We start from the raw sequence: 27074 nt of genomic DNA, 5'->3' as shown, positions 1-27074 counted from the left end.
GGGCCGCAGCGCTCCGGTCCCTGCCCCACGCTCCCCCGGTGCCCCCGAGCCCGCAGCGGCAGCACCGGGGCCTTCAGACAGACACAGGCAGAGGCGGGGGCCCGACGGGCGCGTCTCGTTCTTAGTGCACAAACGCGACCGCAACCGGGGTCTATGGCTTAGGAAAAGCAACGGAGAGGGCTCAGCGCGGCTCGGGACCGGGCACGGCTGCAGGCGGTCCGGCCCATGGAGGGTGCTGGTTTGTGTGACCACGACGGGCACAAAGGCTCCTCCGACACCGGTGCTGCCGTTGCAGGAAGTCACGGGCAGCTCCAGCTCCTCCCTCCACCAGCCCCAGGCAGGGGAGAGCAGGATGGGCACCGAGCAGGCGCTGGAGGAGCGCCGGGGTGGGGGGGGTTCAGCAAAGCATCAGTCCATTGTTTTAGGAAAGCAATACAAAGCAGCTGCCACACGGAGACGGTCACTGCAGGACTCTCATCATCACAGGAGGTGTCTTATTGCCATGGTGTCTCTTACAAAACAGCATCACTAGAGCCGGGACTGGAGGGGAGTGCTCATCACACACACACACACGTGGCCGTGCCCACAGCAGCTTTGTTTCGACCTGGAGCCGGACGTTGCTGGGAGAGAAGACCTGGATTCTGTGCACATTTTAGGAGCAGAGAATGGCTGTCTTTAAGACAGACCAGCACTAAGTCCCAGACAACAGGTCTAAGGGGAAACCAGCCCCAGAGGATCGGCTTCGAGCTTGTCCTGGGCGATGCTGGGCTGAGCCAAGCAGTGGCCTCTAGAATGACACACGCCAGGGTTACGGTCTCAGGTGAGGCAGTTTGGAGGAAGCAGCATCCTGGGTGCAGGGCAGCCCGTGGGTGACTGTGGAGCGATCACAGCAACGCCTTTGCTCTATGAATTACCAGTGTAGTTTATTTTAAAATCCAAGCGAGGCTACAGAGTCCCAGGTCACCGTGGTGTTCCCAGCCAGGCCCGGCCGTCACGTCACTCAGACTCACACAGGAGAGCATCTAGACAAGTGTGCAAGGCTTTTCCTGCCAGGATTCCCTCCACAACGCACAATAGAAAACCAGAGGGAAGTGCTGGGCTCACCTACTGGCCCCGGGAGCCCGCAGGATCCAGCTGGTTCAGCTCAGACTGATCCAGCAGTTCAAAGTCATCTCCTTCCGCATCAGTGTCCAAGTCCAAGCTGGCCATTCTGAGGTAAGTCTTTGCAGCCCTCTGGGGATTGTCGCTGCGTGAGGGGCCTGGCTGAGGGGCTCCTGCCAGGGCGAGCTGGATCATGCTTCTGGTGACGAAGCCGGCGATGTTGCCAGGCAGGTTCTGTACGGGGGGCAGGCCACTGCCTTCCTCCTGCTCATATGGGAGGTGCAGATCTTCAGTCACTTGTGAGCGGTAAGCCAGGCTTGGGATCCCAATGCTGGTGTCATCTTCATCATCTATGCCAGTTACCTCTGGGTTTATGGAAGGGAAGTCAGGGAGATCCCGGGCAAAAGATTCTTCTGGGTCACTGTGACCGTCCAGGTCTGGAAGAGGAGAAAGAGCTTTAAACACACACCAACAGCCCAGAGGCCAGGGCAGCACAGCACACGAAAGCTGGGCCACAGCTCCCCCTAAAGGCTCACAGACCAAACCCCTCTCCAGTGCCCCCCTCACACAGGTACTGGGGCTGCTGCTGAGCTCCCAGTTCACACACAAGGAACAAGGATGCGGAACCAGACACCCCCACGCAGACCAAGCTGCACCGTGTCCCTGCAAGCAGGGACTGGCAGAGCTGGCTCTGCCTGTGAGAGCAGTTCTAACCACTCACTAAAGCACCACAGGAATGAAGGAAGCTCCATCCTGAAAAAAACAGGTACTTGCATCTCATCTTAGGCAGCAAGAGAGACATCAAAGAGGCAGACCTCAAGGCCAGAACGCAACGCATCCTCCCTCTGACCCGTCACACTGGCGCCTGCTCAGCATTCCACACCTTCCAGAAGCTGCCCCATTCCCTCTCACCTTCTGACCCCTCTGTCAGGGGAGTCTGGCCCCTTGAAAGGTTGAACATCCCATTCTCTGTGTAGGAAACCTCAGCATCCGAATGCTCTGAGTCGGAGATGGTGAGCTCCTTGGCGACCACGGAGTCATCCAGCTTTCAAAGAGGAGATAACATTGAAAACATCACTACTGGGAAGCTTATTCCTGTGCCTCAAGACAAAACACATGATCCATTCGCCTCCAGTGAAAGCCAACCCTCATGGAGGCTCATTTCACACTTCACAGCCCAGCCTAGGAGACTGTAGTTGGTACAAGCAGCTCTGGACATATCTGAGTGAGACAGAATAAGAAAGACCTTTCTCAAAGGAGAATATCCTCATCTGATCTTCCACAAGAACTCAACTACAATGTGCTGGATACGTGCCCACTCACTACATGTCCACACAACACAGTGAGTTTATTGTATTCAGCTGCTGCTGTTACCTTAGGACAGAAGGCAGCAAGTTCCTCCTCACTGTCACTCCCATCATCCACAGCCTCCTGGTTCAGGGATCGGTGACGCACTGCCAGAAAGCAGAGTCAAAGCTCAGGGCTGCTGCTCTGGGACAAGGCGCTGTGCACAACCAGCCTTGTGCCAAGCACAAAGCCCCTTAATCTGGCAAGCTTGGACATGACCCAACACAGCATGCTTTGCTCCACAGCACAGCAACGTGATCATTTCCAGCTTGGGCTCCTGTACATCTTTCGCTGAGATGAGTATGTTTGGCAGCTGCCTTGCACTGAACCCTCCCTCTGTTTTCAGTGCAACACAAGACGGAACACACAGTTCTGGCAGCTGAGGGACGGAGCAGCTCAGCACCATGAGGAGCTGGCACTGGGAGGTGTCAGTGCTTGCTGGGAGCTGCTGCGAGGCAGAGATGCTTTGCCTCCTTCCCTGAGGGCACTGGGGTGGCTGCATGCTGGAGCCCAGCCCACTCCAGGCCCCCCTCATGGGCTGTTTCAGGTACTGAGGATCAGTGTCTGAAGGGTCACAAACACAGCACAGGAACTTACATTGCTTCTCCCGCTGCTTTGGTATCATGTAGCCTCGAAAGCTGAACCGCAGCCGCTGCAGAGCTGGCTCCAGCCTCACGTACATGCGCTGCCCCAGTCTGTGGTACACAGCAAGGGGCCACAGCAGGATGAAGAGCACTGAGGTAAGTGGGAACGCACATTAGAAGTTTGCCGAGAATGCAAACATCCTGCCCGTTTTGTGATGCAGTGCAACACACAGAGAATGCCACATCTGAAGGGAGGCAATGCCGCAGGAGGCTGTCAGAGCAGTGCAACCACCTCTGTCAGGGCAGCAAAATCGAGAGGCCAACCTCTTAGTGCTCTGGTGTGTGGTTACTGAGCACTCAAACATGTTCTCTCTGGACCAGAGACCTCAGAGTCCCAGTCAGGAACCACCACATTCCAGGCAGAACGTATTCTTTTCAATTGTAAAGCCATTCACACAAGCTTTCCTTCTGAGCAGAAGAGCCCCATCCCAGCCATTCAGATCCCACTCATCTCTACCCCTTTTCACTTCTAAGTCTGTATTTGCACAGAGTTCTACTTACATAGCAAGTAGGAGAGCAAGAGTCCAGGGATATAGCGGCCCAGGACAGCCAGGAAAGTAAAGACTCCACACACTAGAAGGCAAAACTGAAGACGGGGGAAACAGTGAGTTCCCAAAGCAGTGGATTCACTTGGTTCTTGCAGATGCTAAATCATAATTCTAATGACAGCAAAACCTTCCCAGTGCTCAAGCACCACCTCTGGGACCAGCACAGGCACAGGCGGCATTGCCAAGGCCTCTTGCCTCAGCATATGAAGAGCGTCTCAAAGATAGGGAGAGGCTTTGCAGAGACAGGAAGCTTGAAGGTGAAGAGGACAAGGACAGTTCCAGCACGTTACAAGTTGCTCTTTGCATAAGCCTCAAAAAAAGGGGAAGACAAAAAAAGCAGCTTGACACCTCTTTCTCACTGTTCAAATCCACTGAGGGAGTTTGACAGACACTGACAGAGCTGGAAACCTACAGAAGGAGCAGCTACATTTCACAACCAGCATGCCAACACTCGCTTCCTCCTCCCCAGCCCGGCTGTTCTGCCTGTGCTTTCCATCCCTCCCCAACACTTAACAGCACTGGGGGGGACGTGGTAACCTCCCATCTATGACTGCATTCAGCCAACGCTGGATGCCACCACAAGAGGATCCTGGTGGGCAGCAGAGGCTCCACACCACATGTTCTATGTGCTGAGGTCTGTATATTCTTACCTTGCCAGGGTTTTGCCTCTTGAAAATGAAGAGATTGCTGAAGAAGTTGGTCCCAGCCACCCATCCTTCAGCCAGGTGGTGACAGAGCTCTGGCACTCCGAGCAGCCGAGGGTGGACGTATCCCCAGCTGCAGGAAAGGCAGGAATTCAGGGAGAGAGCTCACTGCATCGACCAGAGCAGAAATCACTTGTTACAGACACTTGTCTCAATACTTCCTTCTCCCCTCCCACAGTACTGAGCTCTTCAGAGCTTTAGCTGAGGCTCAGCTGTCTTCTAGAACAGCACTTCCAGGGACTGCTCTCCAAGTGTCCCAGTTCTCCCACAGCTAAGGAGCAGCAATTCCAGTCTCTCATTCTTTGGCTTAGACCAGTTTCCATGCTACTTGAGGGACAGGGCAGTGCATAAGCAAATCCATTTGCTTTTTCTGCATTGACTTAATCAACTGCAACCCCCAAGAATTCAGCATGAGGTCTCTACAAGCAGCTTTGGACCTTACTTCATATATTCAGCTCCTTCGGAGGCACTGTTTTTGGCAAGTTCTATTAGTGCTTCTTAACTGCTAGTCACAAGTATGGAGGTTAAGGAAGAGCAGCTCCTTCTGTACCTGGGCCTCTTGCAAAAGAAAACAAAGTAAAACCTGCCATTTGGCACCAGCCCAAGCGATTTAATCAGGAGCTGAGCACCCAGCACAGCACCACAGGGCAGGAAGGTGTTATTAGTAAGGCAACACCCCAACGTTTCTCAAGCTATCATTAATGCTGCAGTCAGATCCCAAGTATGCAGTACCAGCTCCTGGAACAAGCTGTTAAACATTCCCTGTCAAGTCTCAGAAGACTTCATCCTTTCCAAAGGCAAGGCTGGTTTCCTGCTATTGGTGGCCCATACAGAAGGAGCTGCTTTTGAGGCAGCACCTCTAACTTAAGGGCACAAGGGAAGTTTTACAATGCTAAGAAAGCACTGCCAAGGGCTAGTAGGAAGGCAAAGTGTAACGTAACAGCTTAGGCAAGTCAAATACTTGTCCCAGCTGCTTGACAGGGTCGAGGGCTCCCTTCTCCTCCTTCCTTCCTCGCTCAAAAGAGCACATGCAGGTGGTAGTGATATGGTATCATCACAGCAAACACCAAGAGCAGAGAAGTCAATTAGTTTCCTACCTCTCATTGTCTAATTCGTCAGGTCTTGCCACTAAAATATTAAGAACAGACACTACATTAGTCGCAAGGAATTTGCCATGAGAACACTTAGGTCTTGGGATTTAAGTAAAGCTTTAATGAGTTGGGGAATACCTGGGAAAGGCATTAACTGTAATTAAGAACCAGAGATGGATCACTCCATAACACACTTTGAACGTGTACGTGTGACAGTAGGAGGTGCAAGAGGGTCTCCCTGTTGCTCCTGGGGATCTGTTGGATGTTGTCTGGAAGGTAATAGCAAAACCCAACCGCTTCCATCTCCCCCCTTCCCCTGTGCACACGTGAAGGAAGAGCAGGTGATTACTGAGAGGCGTCAGAGACTAAAGCCTTTGGATACTTTCGCACCCAGACTGGGATTGGAAAAGTTATCCTGACAAATGGAAACCAAGGATCTTAGGAAGCTGGGCAGACACTTCCTCATAAGCAGGAATGCTTCAGCTAAAGAGCCTGAGCCAAGCTGCTGCTGGAGCCCGAGGAAAGCTTTAATGTCTTCCCAAGAACTACACAGAACACAGGCTCAAGCAGAAAGCTGGGAGTTGTTCTTGCTCGTTAGTGAGGGACCCACCTCTGGGAGCATGCAAACCACACACACTGCTCAACACCGACCTGTCCATGCAAACCCTGTGCTGCAGGAGGGCTAGTAGTCATGAGTATATTAATATCAAATCACAGCTAGAGCAGCTCTGCTTCCTGAAAGCTCCAGGCTAACTTCCTTAACAGCCAGCAGGATGCCTCTCCTTTCAAAGAGCTCTCAACAGCAAGGCTGGGCCTCATCTTTGTCCTACACCGTGAAGCTGGTTTGTGATGGATTCTGAGGAGAAATCCAGATGTTTCCCACAAACACTTCCAAGCTTCTGCTCTTGGACTGAATGATGGGAAAGCGAATCCCTGCTTCAACCCCTGCGCTAGTCCACGTACACCTGATGGCTCAAGCTTAGGAGACAAATATCAGTGTCACGAGCATGAAAAGGCCTTTATGTTCCAGCTCCAGGAAGAACACACCTCTTGCTTCTAGACTCACAAAGCACAAGAGCCAGGATTTTAACTCTTTAACTCCAGAGCTTGCACCTCTGGGGCTAAACCCAGCGCTCGCTCTGCTGCTCTCAGCTCAAATGTTCCAACTTACCTCCGATTTCAGGCCAGATTTTGCTCTTCCACTTATCTACACAAACTACTACTATGAGGGTAAACGCAACCAGGAACAGCAAGCGAAGAGAAGTCAGAGCAAAAAACCTATGGGGAAGAAACGAAGACATGGTTCTGACCAGACCTGTGTGACAGACACCAGGGCGGTAACACAGCCTCACTCACACCAAGCCAGGCACTCGGAACAGTTGTAGCCAGAGCAAAGTAAGCAAGTGGTAATCAGCATCCCCAGCCTGCCCGTGGTGTATCAGGCAGCTGCAGGGACCCTTATCTGCTCGGGTCATTCCCAGCTCCCGGCAGAGCAGCAGGACCAGCGGGTTTTGCTGGTTAGTTCCGTGCTTTGGGATAACAAGGGAGAGACGCGGGCAGGGACAGAGCCGAAGCAGACACCAGCACCTCCACGTTCCCCTGAGCCGCTGGAGCAGGGCAGCAGCGGGACCTCTCGGGCTGCCTGCCCGGGGACCGGTCCCCAGCCCGCCCGGGGACCGCCACCCCCCAGGAGAGAGCCGGGCAGGGCCCCCGGGCCCCAGCGCCCACCCGGTACCCGCGTCTGGGAAGCGCGATACCCCCCCCCAACCACCACCCCCCCCGGCAGCCCCGGTACCGAGGGGCCGCGGGGGAGCGGCCCGGGGAGGAAGCACCTCCCGACACGGCAGAGCCCCGCAGCCCGGCGCCCCCGCGGGGCTCGGCTCCCCCCCGCCCGGGCCCCGCTCACCAGAAGAGGCCGTGCACCGCCGCCCACCACAGCGCGCTGCGGCCCGGCCGCTCCCACACCAGCGCAGCCTGCACGGCGCTCAGCACCGGCTCGTAGGGCCCGAGGCGGCTCCGCAGCGCCGCGCTCAGGGCCTGCACCCGCCGCTGCCGCTCGCCCGGGGCCGCCGCCGCCGCCGTCGCCGCCGCCATCGCTCCCTCACGGCGTCAACATCCGGCCGCCTCACGCGCGCGCACGGCCGCCGGCCGACATGGCGGCGCCCTGCCACGGCCGGAAGCACTGCAACCATGGGTGCCGCCATTTCGGCGCAGGCGCGGCAGCAGGCGTCCTGTCAGAGCGCATGCGCATTTCCAGGACTTGGTTGGTTGCCGGGGCGGGGGTGGTGAACGGCGCTCTCCCGGAAGTTGCCGGCGCGCGCGCGCAGTGCGGTTGGCGCCGGGCGGGAGCCGCGGCGGGGCAGCGGGCGGAGCGGGGCCGAACGGAACGGAACGGAACGGAACGGAACGGAACGGGGCCGGGCCGCGATGCCGCGGGAGATCATCACCCTGCAGCTGGGCCAGTGCGGCAACCAGAGTGAGCGCGGCGGCCGGCGCTGCGGGCTGCGGGCGGGGCCGGGATGCTGGGGCAGAGGGGGCGGCGGCCTGGTCAAGGGGGGCGTGGCTTGAGGATGAGGGCGGGGTCTGAAGTGGGCGGGGTCTGGTGGGGTGGGCGGGGCCGAGCCGCTCGACCTGGGGGTGCCCCGGGCTCTGCCCTGTGCCCGCACCCCGGCTCTGACCGATCCCCCCCCACCCAAAGTCGGGTTCGAGTTCTGGAAGCAGCTCTGCGCCGAGCACGGCATCAGCCCCGAGGGCATCGTGGAGGAGTTCGCCACCGAGGGCACCGACCGCAAGGACGTCTTCTTCTACCAGGTACTGCGGGCGCTGCCCCTGCCCCTGCTCGCTGTGCTGCGGGGTGCGCTGCCCGTGTCACCGGGGCCGCTGGCAGCGCCCCTGCAGCCCCCAGCCTCCGCGGGCCGCTGGGCTGGCGCTGCCCCTGGGCTGGTTGGAGCGGCAGCCTCAGGCAGGATGCTGCCAGCGCTCCTTCTGTGCTCTGCGCCTGTGGAGGCAGAAGCACGAAGCTGAGGTGCCATAGATACCTCCTGACGTAACTCTGGGGCTCATGGAGGTGGGCGGGTTGCGCGGAGCGAGTGTCCTTCCTCCTCCTCCTCCTCCTCGCAGTCAGGCGGCGGCTGTGCCGCGCTGTCCCGAGGCCACGGGGTGGCACAAGCATTCCCTGTTTCTTCTGCACTGATCTTGCTGCTCCTCCTCACAGGCGGACGATGAGCACTACATCCCACGAGCCGTGCTGCTGGACCTGGAGCCCCGCGTTATCCATTCCATCCTGAACTCCCCTTATGCCAACCTGTACAACCCAGAAAACATCTACTTGTCTGAGCATGGCGGGGGAGCTGGGAACAACTGGGCCAGTGGCTTCTCACAGGTAACAGCTTTGGTGCTCCTGGGTCGTTTGGTGTGAGGCTGAATCGTGGCTCTCTCGTGTCAGGCTCAGGACGTGGTTCCTGAGGTCCCTCAGCAGGCACTCACACCGGGGCACCCTGGGCACAGCGGCACGCTGCCAGCCTGGCGTGGTTCACTCCAGGCTTGAGCTGCTCTCCTCCGTTTTCTGGGGGAAAGGAACAAGATGTGGTCTGGTGTCTCTTGCAGGGAGAAAAAATCCACGAAGATATCTTTGATATAATAGACAGAGAGGCTGATGGGAGCGACAGCTTGGAAGTAAGTACATCTGGGGGGTTGGACCTGGTTGCCCTGCCCTCAAGTCAGGTAGAGCAAGTTTGGCCTTTAGGCACTGTAGAAGGAGGGGAATGGCATGGAGGGCCCAGGGAAAGGGTGGGGACGTGGACCTGTGTTTCATAGAACCGACTGGAGGTGACGTTGGAGCTCTTCTGGTCTGTTGTGGGGTGTTGTGAGCCGCAGTTGCGCGTTGTGGTGTGTGCAGAGACGCAGTTGCCCTGGCTGAAGGTGGTGGTGGTGGCACAGGGGGCTTTGCTCTGCCTGCTCCTGGCGCTGAGCTGCCCGTGTCCTGCTTCCTTGCAGGGCTTTGTGCTTTGCCACTCCATTGCTGGCGGAACGGGCTCGGGACTGGGCTCGTACCTCCTGGAGAGGCTGAATGACAGGTGAGTGCTCACTCAGGCTGTCCCTGTCCCTCCCAGCCCAGCCTCGGCGCCCTGCCAGAGCACAGCGCTGACTCAGAGCCACCACCCCCACCCAGACACTGCCTTGTGCAACCCCTGGCACGCTGCCCTGCGAGGGGACGGCTCCTGATACGCCTCAGGAGCTCAGAGACTCTGCAACTGGCCTCAGACTCTGCCTTCTCTCAGCCGTACTTTCAGGCAGCTGCCTTCAGACACCCTGGCTGTGCCGGGGAGGGTGGGAGGCTGTAGCTGTGGGCTCCGAGCTGCCATCGCTGCCTGTTTGAGCTTGCAGCCTCTTGACAAGGCTTGTAAGCAGCTGCTTAATCAGCCTATGGATGGCTCAGCCTTGCCTGCAGCGCTGTCTGGCAGCTTCCTCCTGTACTGCTGGGGTAGGCACTGCTGGGACAAATTCTCTCCCTCGCTGGGAGCCAACTCTGGCACGCAGCACTGGTGACTCAGTGCTGTCCTGAGCCCTGGAGACTGCACAGGGAGCTGGTGGGAGGAGAGTGCTGGCTCCATGGTGTTAACTGTTGAGATGGCTGGGCTTTCTCACCAGGTATCCCAAGAAGCTGGTGGAGACCTACTCAGTTTTCCCAAACCAGGATGAGATGAGCGATGTTGTGGTCCAGCCCTACAACTCTCTGCTGACACTGAAGAGGCTGACACAGAACGCTGACTGCGTGGTAAGAGGAGTCTCACTGTGTGCCAGGCAGCTCCTGCATGGCAGCCCCGTCCCTGCTGCTCAGCAGCGTGGCCTTTGCTGGGGCAAGTGCTGTAGGGGAGTGGGGTGAGGGCCACAGCAATGGGCCATGTGCCCCAGGCCCAGCATCCCTGTCTGGAAAGACTGAGCAGATGTGAGGTGTGGTGACTCCAGGGACGAGGGCTCTGTGCTGAGCGCTGCTGTGCTGTCCAGTTGGGCATTGGTGCCTCCATGACCCAGCACATTCTTCCCACGGCAGCACTGGCTCCACTTCCTCTGCTTGCACTCGAGCCCAGCCTTGCTTTCAGTACTCGCACGTCCCAGCCAGGCAGCATCTTCAGGCTGCACCAGTGCCTTCACTCAGCTCCTAACCAAGACACTGCTCATCTCTCCCAAGCTTATCTCTGTATGAGGCAGGGCAGGAGCTGCTCTCCAGAGCTGCTGGGGCTGATGGGAGCTGCAAGGTGCTGGCCCAGAGGCAGAGCTCTTTGAGAGAGCACTGAGGAGCTCAGCCAGGACAGGAGGGAAGAGCTTGCATCGACAGAGTCAGTTACACTGCACATGGGTCAGCGAGTGGGTTCTGGTGTTTGCCACCTACCCTGGTGCTCAGGGCCCGTGCTGGGCAGTGGATGCCCTAGGGCACAGGCTGGGACTGGCCCTGCGCAGGCTGAGGCTCCTCACAGAGCTGGTTCTTTCTTCTTGCAGGTGGTTCTGGACAACACAGCCTTGAACCGGATCGCGACAGACCGGCTGCACATCCAGAACCCATCCTTCTCTCAGATCAACCAGCTGGTGAGAAGGGGCAGCCTGCATGGGCTGTGAGAAGCAAGGTTGCAATGTGACCATGGGGTGATGCGGGTGCTCACCCCATCCTCTTCCCCCAGGTCTCCACCATCATGTCTGCCAGCACCACCACGCTCCGGTACCCCGGGTACATGAACAACGACCTCATTGGGCTCATTGCCTCGCTGATCCCCACACCCCGGCTGCACTTCCTCATGACGGGCTACACGCCGCTCACCACCGACCAGTCGGTAATGCCGCCCGCCGGGCATGCCCCTTCCCGGGGCAGGAGCTGCCACGCTCACCTCATAGCATCCATCAGTCCCGTGGTCCTGGTGTGAGCTGGAGTTGCGTGTTCCAAATCCCAGGCCCACGTGTGACGTGCATCAGACATGAGCAGGCCCTCGCACGCCTGCTGGGCTCCCTGCTGCAGCCATGGCAGAGCTGACAGCATCTGACCTGACAGAAGCCACCCTTAGAAACCATGGGAGTGAGCCCAGCAGAGTGGCCCTGCCAGTCCTGCTGCCCCGCTGGGCCACCAGCCCGGGCTCTCTGGGTCAGAACACTGCTGGGTGTTGTCATTCGTGGGCTCCAGGCATCGTGTTCTGGCGGGGGGGAAGTGCCACCCCTCTCCTGCCTCACATGCTTGTGTCCAGCTCATCCCCAGCCAGTGCCCCTCGTTAGGGTGAGGTGTGAGAGGCTCTCGCTGCGTTGGCCGTGCTGCAGCTCGCTCACAGCTGCTCTTCTCCTTATGTGCATTCCCTCAGGATGTTGCTCAGAGAAGCAAATCCGAGAAACTGCTGGCTCTGAAAAGGGTATCGAGTGTGTGATCTGTCCTCTGGCCAGGAGTGTGGGGAGGGCTCAGCCAGGGCCTGGAGCCGGGCTGCCACATGCGGCGCTGTCCTTGCCCCGGGCTCTCCCTTGGGGGCCAGCCCTGGCTCTGGCAGCTCCCTGTGCCTGTGGTGGCCGGTGGGATCGAGCCTCCTCCTGTCCTGCAGCCCCGCTGCTTGCCTGGGCAGCAGAACAGGACAGGAGATCGATAGGAACAACGTGCAACGTGTCCCTGTCACTCTGGTCTCACCTGAGCCTCACCCCAGCCCCTGCTGTGCTGCTGGGGGGCAGCTCAGCACCCTTGTGTTGGAGCCTCTGCCAACGCTCCGGTTCTCAGCCTGGCTGTGCCTGTTGTGTGGCTTTGGGATCTCCCTGTCCTGCATGTGGCTTTGCATGTGCATCCATCCCTGGGGCGAGGGCTTCTCCGTGCAGCTGCTCTCTGCTCCTCTGTGTGTGTGTGTGTGCGGGGCAGAAGCTCGCCTGCTCCCTCTCACCCCGGGCTGGCATTTGCAGGTGGCCAGCGTGAGGAAAACCACAGTCCTGGATGTGATGAGGCGATTGCTGCAGCCTAAGAACGTGATGGTGTCCACAGGCCGAGACAGGCAGACCAACCACTGCTACATTGCCATCCTCAACATCATCCAGGGGGAGGTGGATCCCACACAGGTGAGCTCCCACAGCCGTTCCAGATGGTGATGGTGATGGCATGGCCAGCCCGGGGAGAGCATGGTCACCCTGTTCCTGTGTGGGGATCCTGGGGTAAGACTGAGCCATACCTGAGAAGTGGCTCCAAGCTGCTCCTATGGGCCCTGGCCTTGTGGAAGGCTGCTGGTCCCTGACTATGAGCAGCTCTGTTTGCTGGAATCCACCTTCCTGCAGCCAAATACCCTGTGAGGAGCAGCTCCTGGCTCTGCCGGGACCAGGCTGCTCTGCCCATCACCCTGCTGCCCCTCGCTAATCTCATCCCACCAGGTTCACAAGAGTCTGCAGCGGATCCGGGAGAGGAAACTGGCCAACTTCATCCCCTGGGGTCCTGCCAGCATCCAGGTGGCTTTATCCCGCAAGTCCCCGTACCTGCCCTCGGCACACCGTGTCAGCGGCCTCATGATGGCAAACCACACCAACATCTCCTCGGTGAGCGCTTCCCTCTGCACCGCGGGGGCCCAGTCTGCAGCTCTCGTGTCCCTTTGTGAGTCCCCGGGGGTCTCACAACGCCGCAGCGGGCTGGGCAGCCGAGGGCAGGGGGGGGCACAGCAGGGCTGGGGTCCCGTTCATCTTGGTGCTGCCCTCCAAGGAGCCGGCTGCGGCCGGGCTCCTTCCTCCGTGCAGGGTGCAGTGGCGGCGATGGGGCTCCCTGGGGAGCCGTGGCCGCGCTGAGCCCCGCGCCGCCCGCAGCTGTTTGAGCGGACGTGCCGGCAGTACGACAAGCTGCGCAAGCGGGAGGCGTTCCTGGAGCAGTTCCGCAAGGAGGACATCTTCAAGGAGAACTTCGACGAGCTGGACAACTCCCGGGAGATCGTGCAGCAGCTCATCGACGAGTACCACGCGGCCACGCGCCCCGACTACATCTCCTGGGGCACGCAGGAGCAGTGAGCGGCCTGCCGCCGCCGCCACCTCCACGCACGCCGGCGGGGCTCGGCCCTGCCGTGCCCACGTTTAGCACCCCTCAGCGCTGCCCGGCCGCGGCGCCGGCGGCACCGGCTGCACACACACGCGCTGCGCTCCTCGGCGGCAGCAGCCCCGCAAGACCCTTGGCAGGGGACAGCCCCTGCTCCCCCCGTGCCCTGGCCCAGGACAGGACTGGGGCAGCTGCGCTGGGAGGGAAGCTCTGCCCATGCGAGCAACGCTCGCTCGGAGGAGGGTGATGAGAGCGAGCCCAGGGGCTTGGAACAGGCCTGGCCTCATGAGGTGGGTGCGCGCAACCCCTGCGGCCAAAGGCTCTGTGTGGCTGAGCTAGTCCTTGCCCTGGGCAGGAGCCTTGTTCCCTCGCCAGATCAGGCCTGGGGCACAGGCTGTATCTATATTTTTGTAGGTTATTTTGCTTTAATAAAGGCTGCTCCTGCACTGACGCTGCCTCCGCATCTCCCTACGCGAGCAGCTGGGCAAGGAGCAGCTGCAGATGCGGCCAGGGCCAGCGCTTGCTGTGTCCAGCCCCACTGCGCAGCCACAGCTCTGCAGGGTCCTGGGAGCACTTGGACCGGGGCCGCTGCTCCCCTGCACGTCCCGGTGGGGCCGGGAGCTGCGGCAGAGCCAGAAATACCGGCAGGACCTGCTGCCACGGGTGACCAGGGCCGGGAGCCGGCGCCGCCCTGCCCGCAGCGCTGGGTCACAGGGACGAGGCCCCATGCAGGGGCCACGAAGGGGCCCTCACCACGCAGGAGCCAAGGCAGGGGACGGCTCTGCAGGGCAGGACAGGAGCTCAGCACCGGCCGTGTCAATGGGGACGGCCAGACCTGGCAGTGCCCAGTGCTGCCCTGCGTGCTTCAGGCTGCAGGGGACAGGGGTGCGGGGCGGCGCTGGCGCAGGCACAAACCCACAGGGAGCCCAAGGTGAGAATTGGCCTTTTCCTCTGACCCTGTGGCACGCACCAAGAGGCTAAAAATACCCCCAGCACCGGGCTCCCACGGCCTCTTTGGCACCAGCCCTGCCGAGGCGGCCAGTGCCAGGGGGTGCCGGGGAGCCGGCGCTGCCCGCGCTGCTGGGGAGCTGCCAAAGGCAGTGGCCGGCAGCCGCTGCCCCCAAGGACGCGCTGTGCTGCTCCGGCTGCGTGCCCCGGCTCTGCCGCGCTCCCTGCCCCGGGATCAGCCCCACGGCAGCCCCACCAGCACCGCAGCCCCAGCCTGTCCTTTGTGCATTTATTAGAAAAACAACTCCCCCCATCCCCAGGACAGAACCGACAAACGGGACAGAGGCAACACCGAGGGGTCGAGCCCCCGCTGCCGTCCCGGCCACCCCTGCGCCAGGACCAGGAGGAGGGCGCTGGGCCAAAAGCCGCCCGCAGCTTTCCAAGAGGTGGGGGGTCAGCGGACGGAGGCAGAGGCTGGCGCAGCACCGCTGCCCGGTGCCGGCACACAGGCAGAGCTGCCGGGCAGCGCAGGTGCTGGAGGCGAAGGCACCGGGGCACAGGGACAGGCCTGGGGGCAGCGCAGGGACCCGCTGCCCTCCAGGGAAAGTGCTGGGGGAAGTGGGGGGCTCCAAATAAATTAAGGGAGTCACCAGAAAGGCACCGGCGGCACGGAGGGGAGGGGGGGGTTCGAGTCCCAGCCCCTGCTGCGGAGCCGCCGCGGATGGGCACAGACCTGCGGCTCGGCACCGGCCGTCACGAGCACCCTGCGTGGCCGCACCGGGCACCGGGCTGGCTGTGGAAGGAGCCCACCGGCGGCTGGTGCTGCCAGGGCCCAGCCGTGGGGCAGAGCCCCCGGGGCAGCGCGGTGGGGTCGGAGGCAGCGGGGCTGGGCGCCGGCTCCGGGGACCGGGGTGGCTGCCGGGCGGCCGCAGAGGCGAGGTAGGTGTTGAGGAGCTGCGCGATCTCCTCCACCTGCGGGCAGAGGGGACATGGGGCAGCCGGGGGCAGCCTGCATGGGGCAGGAGGGGTGCAGGGGGGATGGAGCCCCCCTTTACCTGGGAGGTCTCGAAGAGCAGGTCCCGGTCCTCCACGGAGATGCGGAAGGTGCTGCTGTCGGAGGCGCCGAAGGAGGAGATGCGGCCATAGCAGAAGCTGTCCAAGGGCTCGGGCTCCCCGGGCTTGTAGAGCGAAACGGCCTTGGCACCGATACCGAGCCAGAGCCGCTGCGGCGCGGCCCCCACGGGGCTCTGCGGGGACAGGGGGGTCACAGCGCTGCAGCAGCCAGGGCTACCCCCCCCCCCCCGCCCCAACCCGCAGCCCCCGGTGCCTCACCGCACGCACGTCTACGTCGAAGAGCGTGGAGCCGAAGCCGGGCCACTCGCGCACCAGCGCCACGTACGCGGCCATGGCCTCGGGCCGGCCCATGCCTTGCAGCAGCTTCCACTTCTCCAGGATGGCGGCCATGGTGCTGGCACCCTCCTCCCGCAGGCGGCCCCGCAGGCGCTGGTCCCGCTCCGCGCGCTGCTTGGCCAGCGCCTGCCCCCAGAGCCCCCCGGCCAGGAGCCCCGCGCGCAGCCGCGCGCCCCGGCACTTGGCGGGGGGCCGGCGGTGTGGGGCCGGCAGCCGCGCGTGCAGCACCTGGGGCGGGAAGAGCTCCTCCAGGCGCGGGAAGGGCGCGTGGGTGGAGAAGTCGCTGTTGAGGCTCTGCAGGCGCAGCGCGGCCAACGTCTGCAGCGTCTCCTCCGACGTGGGCACGTAGCCCCGCAGCACCATCTCGTGTGCCTGCGGGAGGACGGCGGGAGCTGGCACGGCACGAACACCATGGCACGGCACAGCCATCCCACCATGGCACAGCACAACCATCCCACCATGGCACGGCACGGCCATCCCACCATGGCACGGCACGAACACCATGGCACGGCACAGCCATCCCACCATGGCATAGCACGGCCACCATGGCACGGCACAGCCATCCCACCATGGCACGGCACAACCATCCCACCATGGCACAGCGTGGCCACCATGGCACGGCACAGCCATCCCACCATGGCACGGCACGGCCACCATGTCACGGCACAGCCATCCCACCATGGCATAGCACGGCCACCATGGCACGGCACAGCCATCCCACCATGGCACAGCACAACCATCCCACCATGGCACGGCACGGCCACCCCACCATGGCATGGCACGGCCACCATGGCACAGCCATCCCACCATGGCACGGCACAGCCACCATAGCCCAGCACAGCCACCATGGCATGGCACAGCCATCCCAGCATGGCACAGCACAGCTATCCCAGCGTGGCACGGCTCGGCACTGCCACCCCATCACGGCTCTCACCTGCTCAAAGAGGAGAGCGAACTCCAGGCTGTCCCGCGGGACGTTATCCGTATCCAGGAAGCCGTAGTGTTTGAAGCAGAGCCGGCACGGCGGGTCCTGCTCCCGCTCCTCCCCGGCCAGGCTGCAGGAGAAGAGACCAGCCCCATCAGCACAGGGGCAGGCAGGGGGAGGCGGCCCCATCCCATCCCATCCCACCCCATCCCACCCCATCCCATCCCGTCCCATCCCACCCCATCCCATCCCACCCCATCCCACCTCATCCCATCCCACCCCATCCCATCCCACCCCATCCCACCCCGTCCCATCCCATCCCATCCCACCCCATCCCATCCCGTCCCGTCCCATCCCACCCATCTTCCCCATAGGCAGCAGAGCGGGACATTTACTTTTCAAACCTGGTGAGGACGTCGGCCAGCAGCGTGGCGCTGCCCACGGGGTGCTCCCGCCGCCGGGACTGCTCATAGAGCGCAAAGAGGTTGGGGCTCTGGGACAGCCCCAGGCGCGACACCAGCTCCTGGGCCACCTGGGGTGAGACAAAGGCAAGGACAGAGAGGTCAAGGTGGGCAAAGCCCCCTCTCCACCGGGGCTCAGCTGGGGCAGACCCACAGGAGCCCTTCCCCACCCGGGGCTCGCTGCCTGCCCAGCCCCTCACGTCGAATGCCCCACGCCCGCTGTGGCTGCAGCCCCTCACCTCCTGGGCCGTGGTGTGGGAGCTGATGGCCACGCTGCAGGCTGGCGCGCCGGGGCAGTGCACGGTGCAGATCATCTCCTGCCGCCGCATCAGCACCAGGATCTCCTCCAGCGAGGGCACGCACTCCCGCCCCTTCGTCTTCCCCAGCGCCTCCCGGATGAAGCAGGCGTACTCGGCCATCTCCGAGGCGGGGAACCGGCTCTCTGTCCTGCAAAGGCACCGGGGATGGGGGGATCAGAGCAGCACTGACCGGGTGAGGGCTCCGGCACCCTCGCTGCCCGCAGCCGGTGCCCGGTGCTCCGCCGGCACTCGCCTGTCCAGGTGGAAGCGCAGGAAGCGCAGGACGGGCGGGGAGGGCAGGAAGGTGCAGCTCATGCAGGTGAGCAGCTGCCAGTAGTGCAGGTCGCCCTGCCCGCCCGGTGCCGGCGGCTCCGTGGTCTGCTTCACCAGCTGGCAGTAGATCTCGTCCACCAGCGGCGGCAGGTCCAGGCAGGTCTGCAGGACGCCCTGCATCAGCAGCACCGGGTCCCGCTCCGACTCCAGCTGCTGCAGCGAGTTGAAGAGCTTCACGGCCTCGTCGCGCAGCGCCGTGTAGCTGCGGGGGCCGGGGGCTGCGGGACAGCATCGGGGTTAACAGCCCCCCCCAAACCCAGGGAGCCCCAGGGCACCCCTGCCCTGCTCAGCACCCAGCAAGGCCATGGGACGGGGCTTTGTGCCCCCCGCCTGCCCCTCACCGCTTTGGTCCAGGCTGCCGTAGGGGAAGGGCAGCAGGGGAGCGTAGAGGGGGCTGCTGGTGTAGCGCAGGATGGGGTTGCAGCGGTAGATCTGCTCCAGCACCTCGGGGCTGCCGCAGTGCTCCTGGGAGGGTGAAACAATGAACTCAGCTGCAGAGCAGCTGGCAGGCTGGGATCTGGCACAGGTACCCACCATCACCTCTAGGCACAGGTACCCACCATCACCACCCAGCACAGGTACCCACCATCACTGCTGGGCACAGGTACCCACCATCACCACCCAGCACAGGTACCCACCATCACTGCTGGGCACAGGTACCCACCATCACCACCCAGCACAGGTACCCACCATCACTGCTGGGCACAGGTACCCACCATCACCGCCTGGCACAGGTACCCACCATCACCACCTAGCACAGGTACCCACCATCACTGCTGGGCACAGGTACCCACCATCAACGCCCAGCACAGGTACCCACCACCGCCACCCCCCCAGGGCACACGAGACCCCACCGACCACCCCCCACCACCACCAGCCCCACGGGGCTCACCTCGACATCGCGCATCAGCAGCTGCGTGGGTGTCTGCACCGGCGCTTTGCTGTCGATGACCTTCTGCACCGCGCACAACCCAGCGCACGGCCTCCTTCAGGCGCTCCGTGTACAGGCGGTAGCAATGCTTCCTGCCGAACACCGTCACGCTCCAGTAGCCTGCGAGGGACGGAGGCACAGACACAGCTCACCCGCTGCCCACCACTGCGCACAGCCCCTCCTCTGGGTGATGGGGACCCCCGGGCTGGGAGGGTGGCACAGGGCACAAGGTGCTTCCCAGCTGATGGGTGCCGGCGCCTTACCCGTCTCCTTGTAGGTCTGCTTGTCTGGCCACAGCACTGAGCAGAGGCTGGTGAGCACGAGGGAGCCCAGCCGCCGGGCCCCCTTCTCGTTGCTGCTGTAGTAGTCCAGGGAGTCGGGCGTCAGCACGAACCAGTACTTCCGAGGCCGGATCCAGGGGGTCTTCACGCCTCCCCGCACCTCCCGCTGCAGCCAGCCTGGGCAGGGGATGATGCTTCAGCTCCTACTGCCACCAGCAGCATCCATCCCACCAGCCCTTTGGTACAGGGCAGGGTCTGCCCAGACACGGTCAGAGCATGATCTGCCTGCTCCAGAGGCCCCTGCGCCCCGCATGGCTGCACTGACCTTTAATGAGAGCATCGGGATCATCCTCCACCGGCTCTGGGCCCTTCTCCACGATGAGGCTGCGCATCTCCTCTGCGACAAGCAGGGACCTGAGGGTGACAGGGGGCTGAGCACTGGTGCCCACCGGAACCTCGCACAGCCCTGGAGCAGGGACCTGGCCTGGGGACGGGGCGGATGCGGGTCCTGAGGGGCTCTGGGCACCCCACAACCCCACGGTGGGAAGGCAGCAAAGCCATCGGGTGCAGATGACCCTGGCTAAAAATAAGCTGTTTGCAGTCGTGGCCCTGCCAAGGAATTCGGAAAATGAACAACCAGGAAGGAATGTTGGCGGCCGTGTCGGCACTGGGAGGACAGGGAGCGAGCAGGCCCCTGTGCCCCGGCACCATACCCCTGGGCACGCACGGCCCCAAGGCACGGCCTCTGCTGGTGGACATGGCCCGGCAGAGCCTCCTGGCTCCAGCAGAGCCCCTGTTGGCTCAGCCTGCGGCAGCCATGCCATCAGCATGGCAGAGGGATGGAGACGTACCCAGTGATGCACTGGGGATGGGGACAGAGCACGGCAATCCTGGCTCTGCCAGCCTCTACTCCAGCCCATAGACCAGCGCAGCTTGGTGCTGGCTCCGTGGGCAAGATGGTGCAGCACACGCCAGCACCAGTGCATCCTACCACTGTGTGCCAGTGCCCCAGCCCCTGCAGCACCATGCAAGAGATGGGATGCCTAAACGGGACGGACACAGGGCATCACTCACCGCTCCGAGCCACTGCTGCTGCGGGTGGGCTGGCTCAGGCTCACCTCCAGGGACCCCTAGGGAGGAAGGAGATGTCTCAGCCCCACAGTCACTGCCTGGCACCCAGTATCTGCTCGCCTCCTCGCCAGCCCAGCTCCAGGCCTGCTGCAGTGGGGCCGGGAGCCCCGGTGTCCCCATGGCAGCCACGGGGGCACTCCGGGGTGCGGGGCAGGCGCCGGGCGCTGAGCCTGCGTGTCCTCGGCTGACCCGGCCGGCTGCACACCGTGCAGAATTGCACAAGGTCAGTGCTGAGTAATGCGCTTAGGGCACAAAGTCCCATTGTAATGGGGCCACTGACTTCCTGCCCGCGGCGGTGGGACGCGGCGCAGGGAAGTCCCTGGCCCCGCAGCAGGACAGGGGCCGGTTCCTCCTCGTGCAGCGCAACTCGGCATGGACGGTGCCGCTCACGTGACGACCCCGGGGCACGTGCTGGGACACGAGGCAGAGCCCAGGCACGGGCAGGCACCGGCAGTGCCCAGCGGGGCGGCCGGAGGAGCGGCAGGCCGGAGCGCGCCGCGGAGCGCCGGGGAAAGGACACGGCTGCTAAAAATAGTGCCAGGGAGGGGGGCAGCCGCTGCAGGTACGGCAGCGCCGGCACTGCTGAGCCAGGGCATTAAGGGCACTTGTTGCACGGGGCCAGTGACTGTCCCACTGCTGAGGACCCCGCAACGCTGCTGCATGGCTGCGGGCACCGAGATGGGCTCAGCTCCTTACCCCCGCGAGGACGAGGCCATGGCGGCTCCTTCTCAGGGATATAAATAACCAGGAGCGGAGCCGCGGTGGCAGGGTCAGGGTAGCTGCTCCCACGCTCCCAGGAAGGGGTGGCCGCTGCGGCCGGCTCCCAAAGAACCCTGGCCACGGTGACGGGCTCCCTGGGGAGCCGGCGTCACGGCTGCCTCTGCCAGCACCGGCCCATGGGATGCGGGAAGCCCAAAGACAGCTCCTGCCATTGCCGTGCCCTTGGCACTGCCACCGATGTCACCGGGCCCAGCTCCAGCCCTGCCGCTGTCCCTGTGGGGCTGGCAGAAGGAGACCCGCTGGCAGGGGATAGGTGGGGTGGGGGGGTCAGGCCGGTGCAGCAGGCACCGGGAAAGGGGCCGCAGCAACCGGGAGAGCGTCACCAGCCCCAGGCGGCGCAGGAGGCAGCCGGGATGGGCAGAAGAGCTCGGGACCGGGCTCCCCCCGCCGCCCCGCACTATCACCGCTCCCCACGCAGCCCGGCCGGAGGAAGCGCCGGTTTCCGCCGCTCCGCTTCTCTAAACAGAGGAAGCGACCGGAGCGGGGAGATCCAGGCCCGTTCCCCGCACGTGCTCCCGGGGTGCTGCGGGCCGGGAACAGCCCCGGCCGCTCCAGCAGGTCTGTGCGGAGCCGGTTCCACGCACCTCAGGCAACCCCGGCCGCCGCACGGGGCAGGTCCGGGCCCCGGTGCGGATCCGGTGCTGCCGATCCCCCGGGCAGCCCACCCGTCCCGGCAGCGCCCCGGATTCGCCCGCACCCCTGCACCCGACGGGCGCCCGGTGCCGCCGCCGCTGCACCAGGCAGGGCCCCGCACCAGGACCCAGCCAGCGGCGGTGCCCGCGCCCCTCGGTTCTGCCCTGCGGGCTCCGGGACCCCCGCGCCCCGCGGGGACGCGCCAAGGGCAGCCCCGGCGGGGGGACCGCGGGGACGTGCGCGGGCAGGCGCGGGGCCCGGGCCGAGCTGTGCGCACCACCGGCCCCGCCGCGCCGCGCCGTGCCCAGCCGGGGCCCCGCTGCGTGTCCCGGCGCCGGTACCGGCCCCACCTGGTCTCCCTGGGCGCGGAGCTCGAAGGAAGCTTCCTCGTCCTCCTCGCCGTCCGCCTCCCGGTCCGCCTCGCCGTAGTCCCGCCGCAGCAGCGTGAAGCCCTGCCGGCAGCACAGCAGCCACCACAGCCCGCCCGGGAACGGCATCGCCCCGCCGGCACCGGACGGCACCGGGACGGGACCGGCCCCGCCGCCCTCCCGCGTCGCGCACCGGCCGCCACAACCGGGACCGGCCCCGCCGCCGCCGCCGCCGCCCCGGGCGGGCCGGGCCGGGCGCGTCACCGGCAGCCGCCAATCGCCGTGCGCGGCCCGGGGCGGAGTCAGCGCGCCCGGGGCGGCGGAGCCGCCGCTTGCGTCATCTGCCTGGCGGGGGCGCGCGCCGAACGGGGGGGAGCACCGGGAGGAGCACCGGGGGGGGGCCAGGCTGCGGCGGGGCCGGTGCTGTGGGCACCAGGCACCGCCTGAGCCCGGTGTGAGCCCTGGCACCGCACGCAGCTCGCCGGTACCGGGCCCCGTGCCAGGCAGAGTGCGCAGAGCGCGCTGATCCAGCAGCCCCGGGGTTTCAGTGTCTGCACGTCGAGCCCCACGGCACCGGTGCCATGCGCTGCCCCTCATGCCCCAGTACCGACACCCATCCCGGGATGGCAGCTCGGCCGGTGTGGTGCCAGTGCCAAGCGTGTACCAGCGGCACCTCATGGGCTGGAGGGCCCCATGCTTGGCCTGGTGCTGCCACCATGGGGAGCTGGTACAGGGGGCTCATGGTGGGGTCACACCTGGTGCCGCAGCAAAGCAGCACAGCTCCGCTTGGCCCTGGGCCCTGCCTGGCCACAGAGGGGCCGTGGGTGCTGGTGCCGTGGGTGCTGTGCCGGTGCCTGGGCCATGGCCCTGCTCTCAGGGCCCCAGAAAGGGTTAAGCACATCAGCCCCGGCTCTGGCTGTGCTACAGCTGTTGGGTCACCACGGTCTGTGGGAGCCGGGTGCTGGGATGCGCACGCAGGAAGCGCCGCTGCCAGCTCTCCTCCCACACAGCCTGCGCCGGGGCTGAGCCCTGCTGCGGGGCCATTGGGGCAGCCAGAGCAGGCAGCAGCTCCACGACGGAGCCGTGGTGGGGGACACAGCGATGCGAGGAGATGGCAGCTCCGCTGCGGGGCCCAGCCCGGCACTGCCGTAGGGCCAGTGCAGGGAGATAGTGCCTGAATCTGGCCCCACCATCAGCAGGGTCAGCCGAGGGCTGTGGGGGATGAGGGTCCATCACCCGGGCGCTTCACTGCAGGGATGCGGATGCTGAGTCAGCAGTAAACGTGTTTCCGGCTCAGCAGGAGATGAAGGGTCCAGGACAGCTTCTCCCATCGGAACGCTGGGCTAATCCCGAGAGGGAGCTGGGGGTGGGCAGGGCGCAGCCTCCAGCCCGGCAGCACCAGGAGGTGCTTCCCCACATGCCTGGCTCCTCCGCGGACACCGCATGGGCGGCTGTGCCAAAGCCAGGCCCCGTCCCGCTCCTGGCACCCTGGTGCAGCCGCACGGCGCCGGGGCTCTGCGCCCTCGCCTGGGGCCAGCCCCGGGGCTCGCAGCCCCTCCGGCACCTGAGCTCGGCCAGGGGCTGCGCTGGGGGTGCCCCCCACTCCCTCCCCAGCTCTCCCCTCACGGGGGAGCCGCGCACCCCGCGAGTCCCCGCTCCCGGCCCGGTCCCTCCGCCCGCAGCCGGTCCCCGCCCGCTCCACGGCTGCCCGGGAGAGCCCAGGCAGAGGAGGCAGGAACGGGCAGGGAGCGGGCAGGAAGCGCGAGGCTCTGCTGCCGCCTGCAGGCATCCCCGGCCGGCACCGGTGGGCACGGCCTGACCCCAACCGGGGCAGCCCCCGCTCGCACGGAGACGGCGCTCACCCACCGGGATTCGACCGGGGTTTATTGCGAGGGTAGGAACCAGCCCGGGCCCACCGGAACCGCGCAGCCCCGCAGGACGTGGGCCACGGCCGCGCACCCCGGAGCACGCGTGACGCTGCATCATGCCCCGGAGCACGCGTGACACTGCGCGGCTCCCCAGGTCATGTGTGACATGACATGATCCCCTGGAGCACACATGACATTGCATGGTCCCCTGGAGCACGTGTGACATTGCAGGGTCCCCCCAGGCCAGCCGTTCACTGCGCAGGGCTCACGGGCTCTGTGGGGCTGCTCTTCCCTCTGCCTGTGCGTGCACAGGCACCGTGTGGGACATCGGTTCTGCCACACACAGACGGGGCCGACCCAAGGGAGCCGCCGAGGGTCCGAGCCCCGGGGTGCTGGTCCCTGGCCGGGCCATGGGCCCTGCATCCCTACACCACATCGGGGCAGGTGGAGAGCGACGAGCGCCGCCGGGGACTGGGGCAGCCGGGGCAGCGCGGGTCAAGGGGCCCCACGCAGCCGGCATCGCTGGCCAGCAGCCACAGCTCGCGGCGGAAGCGCTGGCCCAGGAAGGCGTAGAGCAGGGGGTTGAGGCAGCAGCGCAGGTACGCCAGCCCGCCCGTGACCAGCAGCGCCAGGTCCTTGCGGCGGCTCTGGGCGCAGCTCACCTCCCAGCTGGCCAAGAGCTCGGCCGTGTCCAGCAGCACCATCAGACTGTGGGGCAGCTGCAGGGCCACGAACACCAGGACGAGGGCCAGCAGCACCCGCAGCGCACGGTGGGGCTGGGCACCGCGGGCCGCCAGCAGCGTCCGTGCCACGGCCGCGTAGCAGCTCGCCATCACCAGGAAGGGCACCGCGAAGCCCAGCACGACCTGCACCAGGTTGGTGGCCCCTCGAGCCGCCCGCGAGACCGCGCGGGGGAAGACGACGCGGCAGAGCCGGAGGTCCTGGTGCTGCTCCACTCGGCCGTAGATGAACTGGGGCAGCGCCAGCAGCGCGGCCAGCAGCCAGGCCAGCCCTGCCGTTAGCCAGCCGTGGCGGCGAGCCCGTGGGCGCAGGCGGCAGGCGGCCGGCACCCGCACGATGGCCACATAGCGGTCCACGCTGATGCAGGTGAGGAAGAGGAAGCCGCTGTAGAAGTTGAGGGCATAGAGGCCCTGCAGCACCTTGCAGGTGGCTGTGCCCGGGGACCACCCCTGCAGCGTGTCGGTGACAGCGAAGGGCAGCGTCAGGAGCAGCAGGAGGTCGGACAGGGCGAGGTGCAGGAGGCAGACGTCGGTGATGCTGTGTGCCTGGCGGTACCGGGTGTGCGTGAGCAGCACCAGCCCGTTCCCCACCGTGCCCAGCAGTGAGAGCAGCAGGTAGACAGCAGGCTGGTAGGTGCGGGCAAAGCTCTGCACCGCCTGCTTGTCACAGAGCTCGGGCAGGATGCTCCCTTCCCATGAGTCCCCGTCCTCCCATGGGTAGAAGTCGGTGGTGGCCGTCAGCTCCATGGGGACGGGGCTGGGGGTCACCTGCGCGGAGGAGGGGGTTAGGGATGCTCGCACCCAGGGAGCCTCCTCCACCCGGCCCTGCGCTCGGGCAGTTTCCATCTCACACCCACCCCAAGCAGACGGAGCTTCACCGTGTGCTCAGTCATTGTGAGAGCAACCACAAGCTCCAGGAGCAGCCGCTTGCGGTGCAGAGCTGGTGGAGACGTGACCCCGGCCCTGGCGTCCCCAGTGCAGCTCCACATCCCACAGACAAAACGTGCTGCTCCTCAGCTCCCCAGGGGCTCAGCACCCAGCTCACAGCCCCGGCTGCCCTATGCAGATGGACCTGCCCAGAGCACCCATGCAGCACCCTGGGGACCCCAGTGCTGACAGCCCCACAACTGCCCAGTCCTGCTCCCAGCCTGGGAGGTCTTGGGGGGTCCCATTGCCTTGCCCAGCCTGCAGGCAGCTGTGCACAGTGCTCCCAGCTCCCAGGCCCTTGGTCCTGCTCCGGGCAGAGGCACAGCACCGCTCCTGGGACCCCATTGCCATGGAGGTCAGGATCCAGCATGGCTCTGGCTCAGAGCAGCCTCATGACAGCAGTTTCACCCCAGCTCCCACCAGTGAGCCTGATCCCCCAGCCATTCCAGAGCCGCAGGTGGGATGTGCGCTCAGTGCTGCACGAGGTTGACTCCCCAGCAGCTCCTGCAGCCCATTCCCTGCTCCAGGCCCTGGGGACCTGGGGCACTGGGTGCTGCCCTGTGTTCCTGGGGCTTTGCCCTTTGGCCCAAACCCACACAGCTCACGAGAGCCATTTAAAAGCAACAGGAAAAGCCAGCGAAGGGGGTGTCCCCCCGGCTCCAGCGAGCCCCTCGCCCCGCAGCCCTCACCTGCTCCTGCATGGCGCAACGGGACCCTTCCCCTGGCTGGTGGGTCTGGAGCCCTCGGTGTCTCGCACTCTGCAGCCTGTGGTTTGACCACGTGCGGCTCCCGATACTGAGAGCGGTGCAGAGCTCACAGGCCCAGCCCCGGGGAGGAAGGCGGGGAGGCAAACGTGACCCTGCTCTGGAGCGCATCCTGCATCTTTTACCCTGTGGCTACCACCTGTGCTCTGGAGATGGAAATAACAGCACTGCTCAGCCCCTGTCCCTCGGGGCTGGGGGCCTGCTGGGGGCATCCAGTGTTGGGAGATCCTGACCCTACTGGGCCTGTTTGGGGCTCCTGCCCCACAAGGGCTGCCTGGTTCCCAGCTGGAGAGAAAGGGCCATGGAGCTGAGCATGGGCTGGAGCTGAGCTGGGCACGGGCCGTACGCTGCTCCTAGCGCAGCCTTGCCCTGCACCCCGCAGCCCTGCAGCACTGGGCAACCTGTTCTGGTTGTTGACAACAGAATTCCCAGCTCCTCATTAAGGAGCAGCTTAGTTCTTGTAGGGCACAGGCCCCACTTTCCTCTCCCCAGGAAGGAACAAACTGATCCCCAGCTTTAACGGGCTTCCATCCATTTGCTGTGGTAATCCCTCAATCCCCCTTTCTCCCCGCTACAGCCGTCTCTGTCGTGGCTTATCCCAGCTCTGCCTCTGGCTCGCCTGCTGCCTGCAGCTGGGCAGGGTCCCTGCCAGGCCCCCCCTGCCTCGCCCCACCTGCGGGTTTCTCTTCCCTTTTTTGCCTGCCAGCCCAGGCTCGGCTCTGCCTGCGCAGGAAGCGGCCCTGGCACCCGCAGCCCTGCCCCGCGGTGCCCAGGACGGGTGGGCAGCACCCCAGTGCCAGCGGTGCGGAGCTGC

At 64.4% G+C, this 27074-nt stretch overlaps 4 protein-coding genes across 5 annotated transcripts; 1 reads left to right on the top strand and 3 right to left on the bottom strand.

Annotated features, from left to right (window-relative positions):
* Positions 1-92: 92 nt before the first annotated feature.
* RETREG3 (reticulophagy regulator family member 3) lies at positions 93-7611 on the bottom strand. 2 transcript variants are annotated; one of them, XM_065699453.1, is made up of 9 exons: positions 7342-7611; positions 6607-6713; positions 5442-5472; positions 4291-4417; positions 3594-3678; positions 3046-3183; positions 2476-2555; positions 2014-2146; positions 93-1538 (listed from the first exon to the last, which is right to left on the bottom strand). In XM_065699453.1, the coding sequence occupies exons 1-9, from the start codon at positions 7527-7529 to the stop codon at positions 1105-1107; spliced, it is 1323 nt and encodes a 440-aa protein (XP_065555525.1). In that variant the 5' UTR covers positions 7530-7611; the 3' UTR covers positions 93-1104. The 2 variants fall into 2 exon arrangements, with proteins under 2 accessions (XP_065555525.1, XP_065555526.1); XM_065699454.1 differs by lacking the exons at positions 6607-6713; positions 7342-7611 and adding an exon at positions 5574-6574 and having other exon boundaries at positions 5442-5493.
* Positions 7612-7749: 138 nt separating this feature from the next.
* On the top strand, positions 7750-13911 carry TUBG1 (tubulin gamma 1). The gene is made up of 11 exons (XM_065699008.1): positions 7750-7911; positions 8134-8246; positions 8650-8817; positions 9042-9110; positions 9432-9511; positions 10086-10212; positions 10935-11021; positions 11114-11263; positions 12357-12509; positions 12816-12977; positions 13239-13911. Exons 1-11 carry the CDS (start codon positions 7863-7865, stop codon positions 13434-13436), a joined length of 1356 nt encoding a protein of 451 aa, XP_065555080.1. The 5' UTR covers positions 7750-7862; the 3' UTR covers positions 13437-13911.
* Positions 13912-14684: 773 nt separating this feature from the next.
* Positions 14685-22198, bottom strand: PLEKHH3 (pleckstrin homology, MyTH4 and FERM domain containing H3). The gene is given in 14 exon segments (XM_065699007.1): positions 14685-15381; positions 15465-15656; positions 15742-16191; positions 16754-16874; positions 17140-17276; positions 17445-17652; positions 17758-18055; positions 18179-18302; positions 18730-18804; positions 18806-18888; positions 19032-19226; positions 19375-19463; positions 20124-20179; positions 21944-22198. Coding segments are annotated over 14 exon segments (2394 nt in total). The 5' UTR covers positions 22091-22198; the 3' UTR covers positions 14685-15162.
* A 1630-nt stretch (positions 22199-23828) lies between these two features.
* Positions 23829-26262, bottom strand: CCR10 (C-C motif chemokine receptor 10). The gene is made up of 2 exons (XM_065699123.1): positions 26186-26262; positions 23829-25337 (listed from the first exon to the last, which is right to left on the bottom strand). Exons 1-2 carry the CDS (start codon positions 26195-26197, stop codon positions 24255-24257), a joined length of 1095 nt encoding a protein of 364 aa, XP_065555195.1. The 5' UTR covers positions 26198-26262; the 3' UTR covers positions 23829-24254.
* Between the last annotated feature and the right edge of the window lie 812 nt (positions 26263-27074).

The sequence above is a fragment of the Lathamus discolor genome, chromosome 20 (assembly GCF_037157495.1).
Source record: "Lathamus discolor isolate bLatDis1 chromosome 20, bLatDis1.hap1, whole genome shotgun sequence".
Classification (NCBI taxonomy): Eukaryota; Metazoa; Chordata; class Aves; order Psittaciformes; family Psittacidae; genus Lathamus; species Lathamus discolor.
The sequence above is the reverse complement of the archived record's forward strand: the minus strand, read 5'-3'. Positions and strand labels throughout refer to the sequence as shown.

Excerpts from the sequence above, each read along its gene's own strand:
- TUBG1 (XM_065699008.1), top strand. The coding sequence starts at position 7,863 with ATGCCGCGGGAGATCATCACCCTGCAGCTGGGCCAGTGCGGCAACCAG. Across the intron at positions 8,818-9,041 it reads GGGCCAGTGGCTTCTCACAG|GGAGAAAAAATCCACGAAGA; the intron begins GTAACAGCTTTG and ends TGTCTCTTGCAG. Across the intron at positions 10,213-10,934 it reads CACAGAACGCTGACTGCGTG|GTGGTTCTGGACAACACAGC; the intron begins GTAAGAGGAGTC and ends TTCTTCTTGCAG.
- RETREG3 (XM_065699453.1), bottom strand. The coding sequence starts at position 7,529 with ATGGCGGCGGCGACGGCGGCGGCGGCGGCCCCGGGCGAGCGGCAGCGG. Across the intron at positions 6,714-7,341 it reads GCGGTGCACGGCCTCTTCTG|GTTTTTTGCTCTGACTTCTC; the intron begins GTGAGCGGGGCC and ends TCTTCCCCATAG. Across the intron at positions 3,184-3,593 it reads CTTGCTCTCCTACTTGCTAT|TGCTCTTCATCCTGCTGTGG; the intron begins GTAAGTAGAACT and ends CACTTACCTCAG.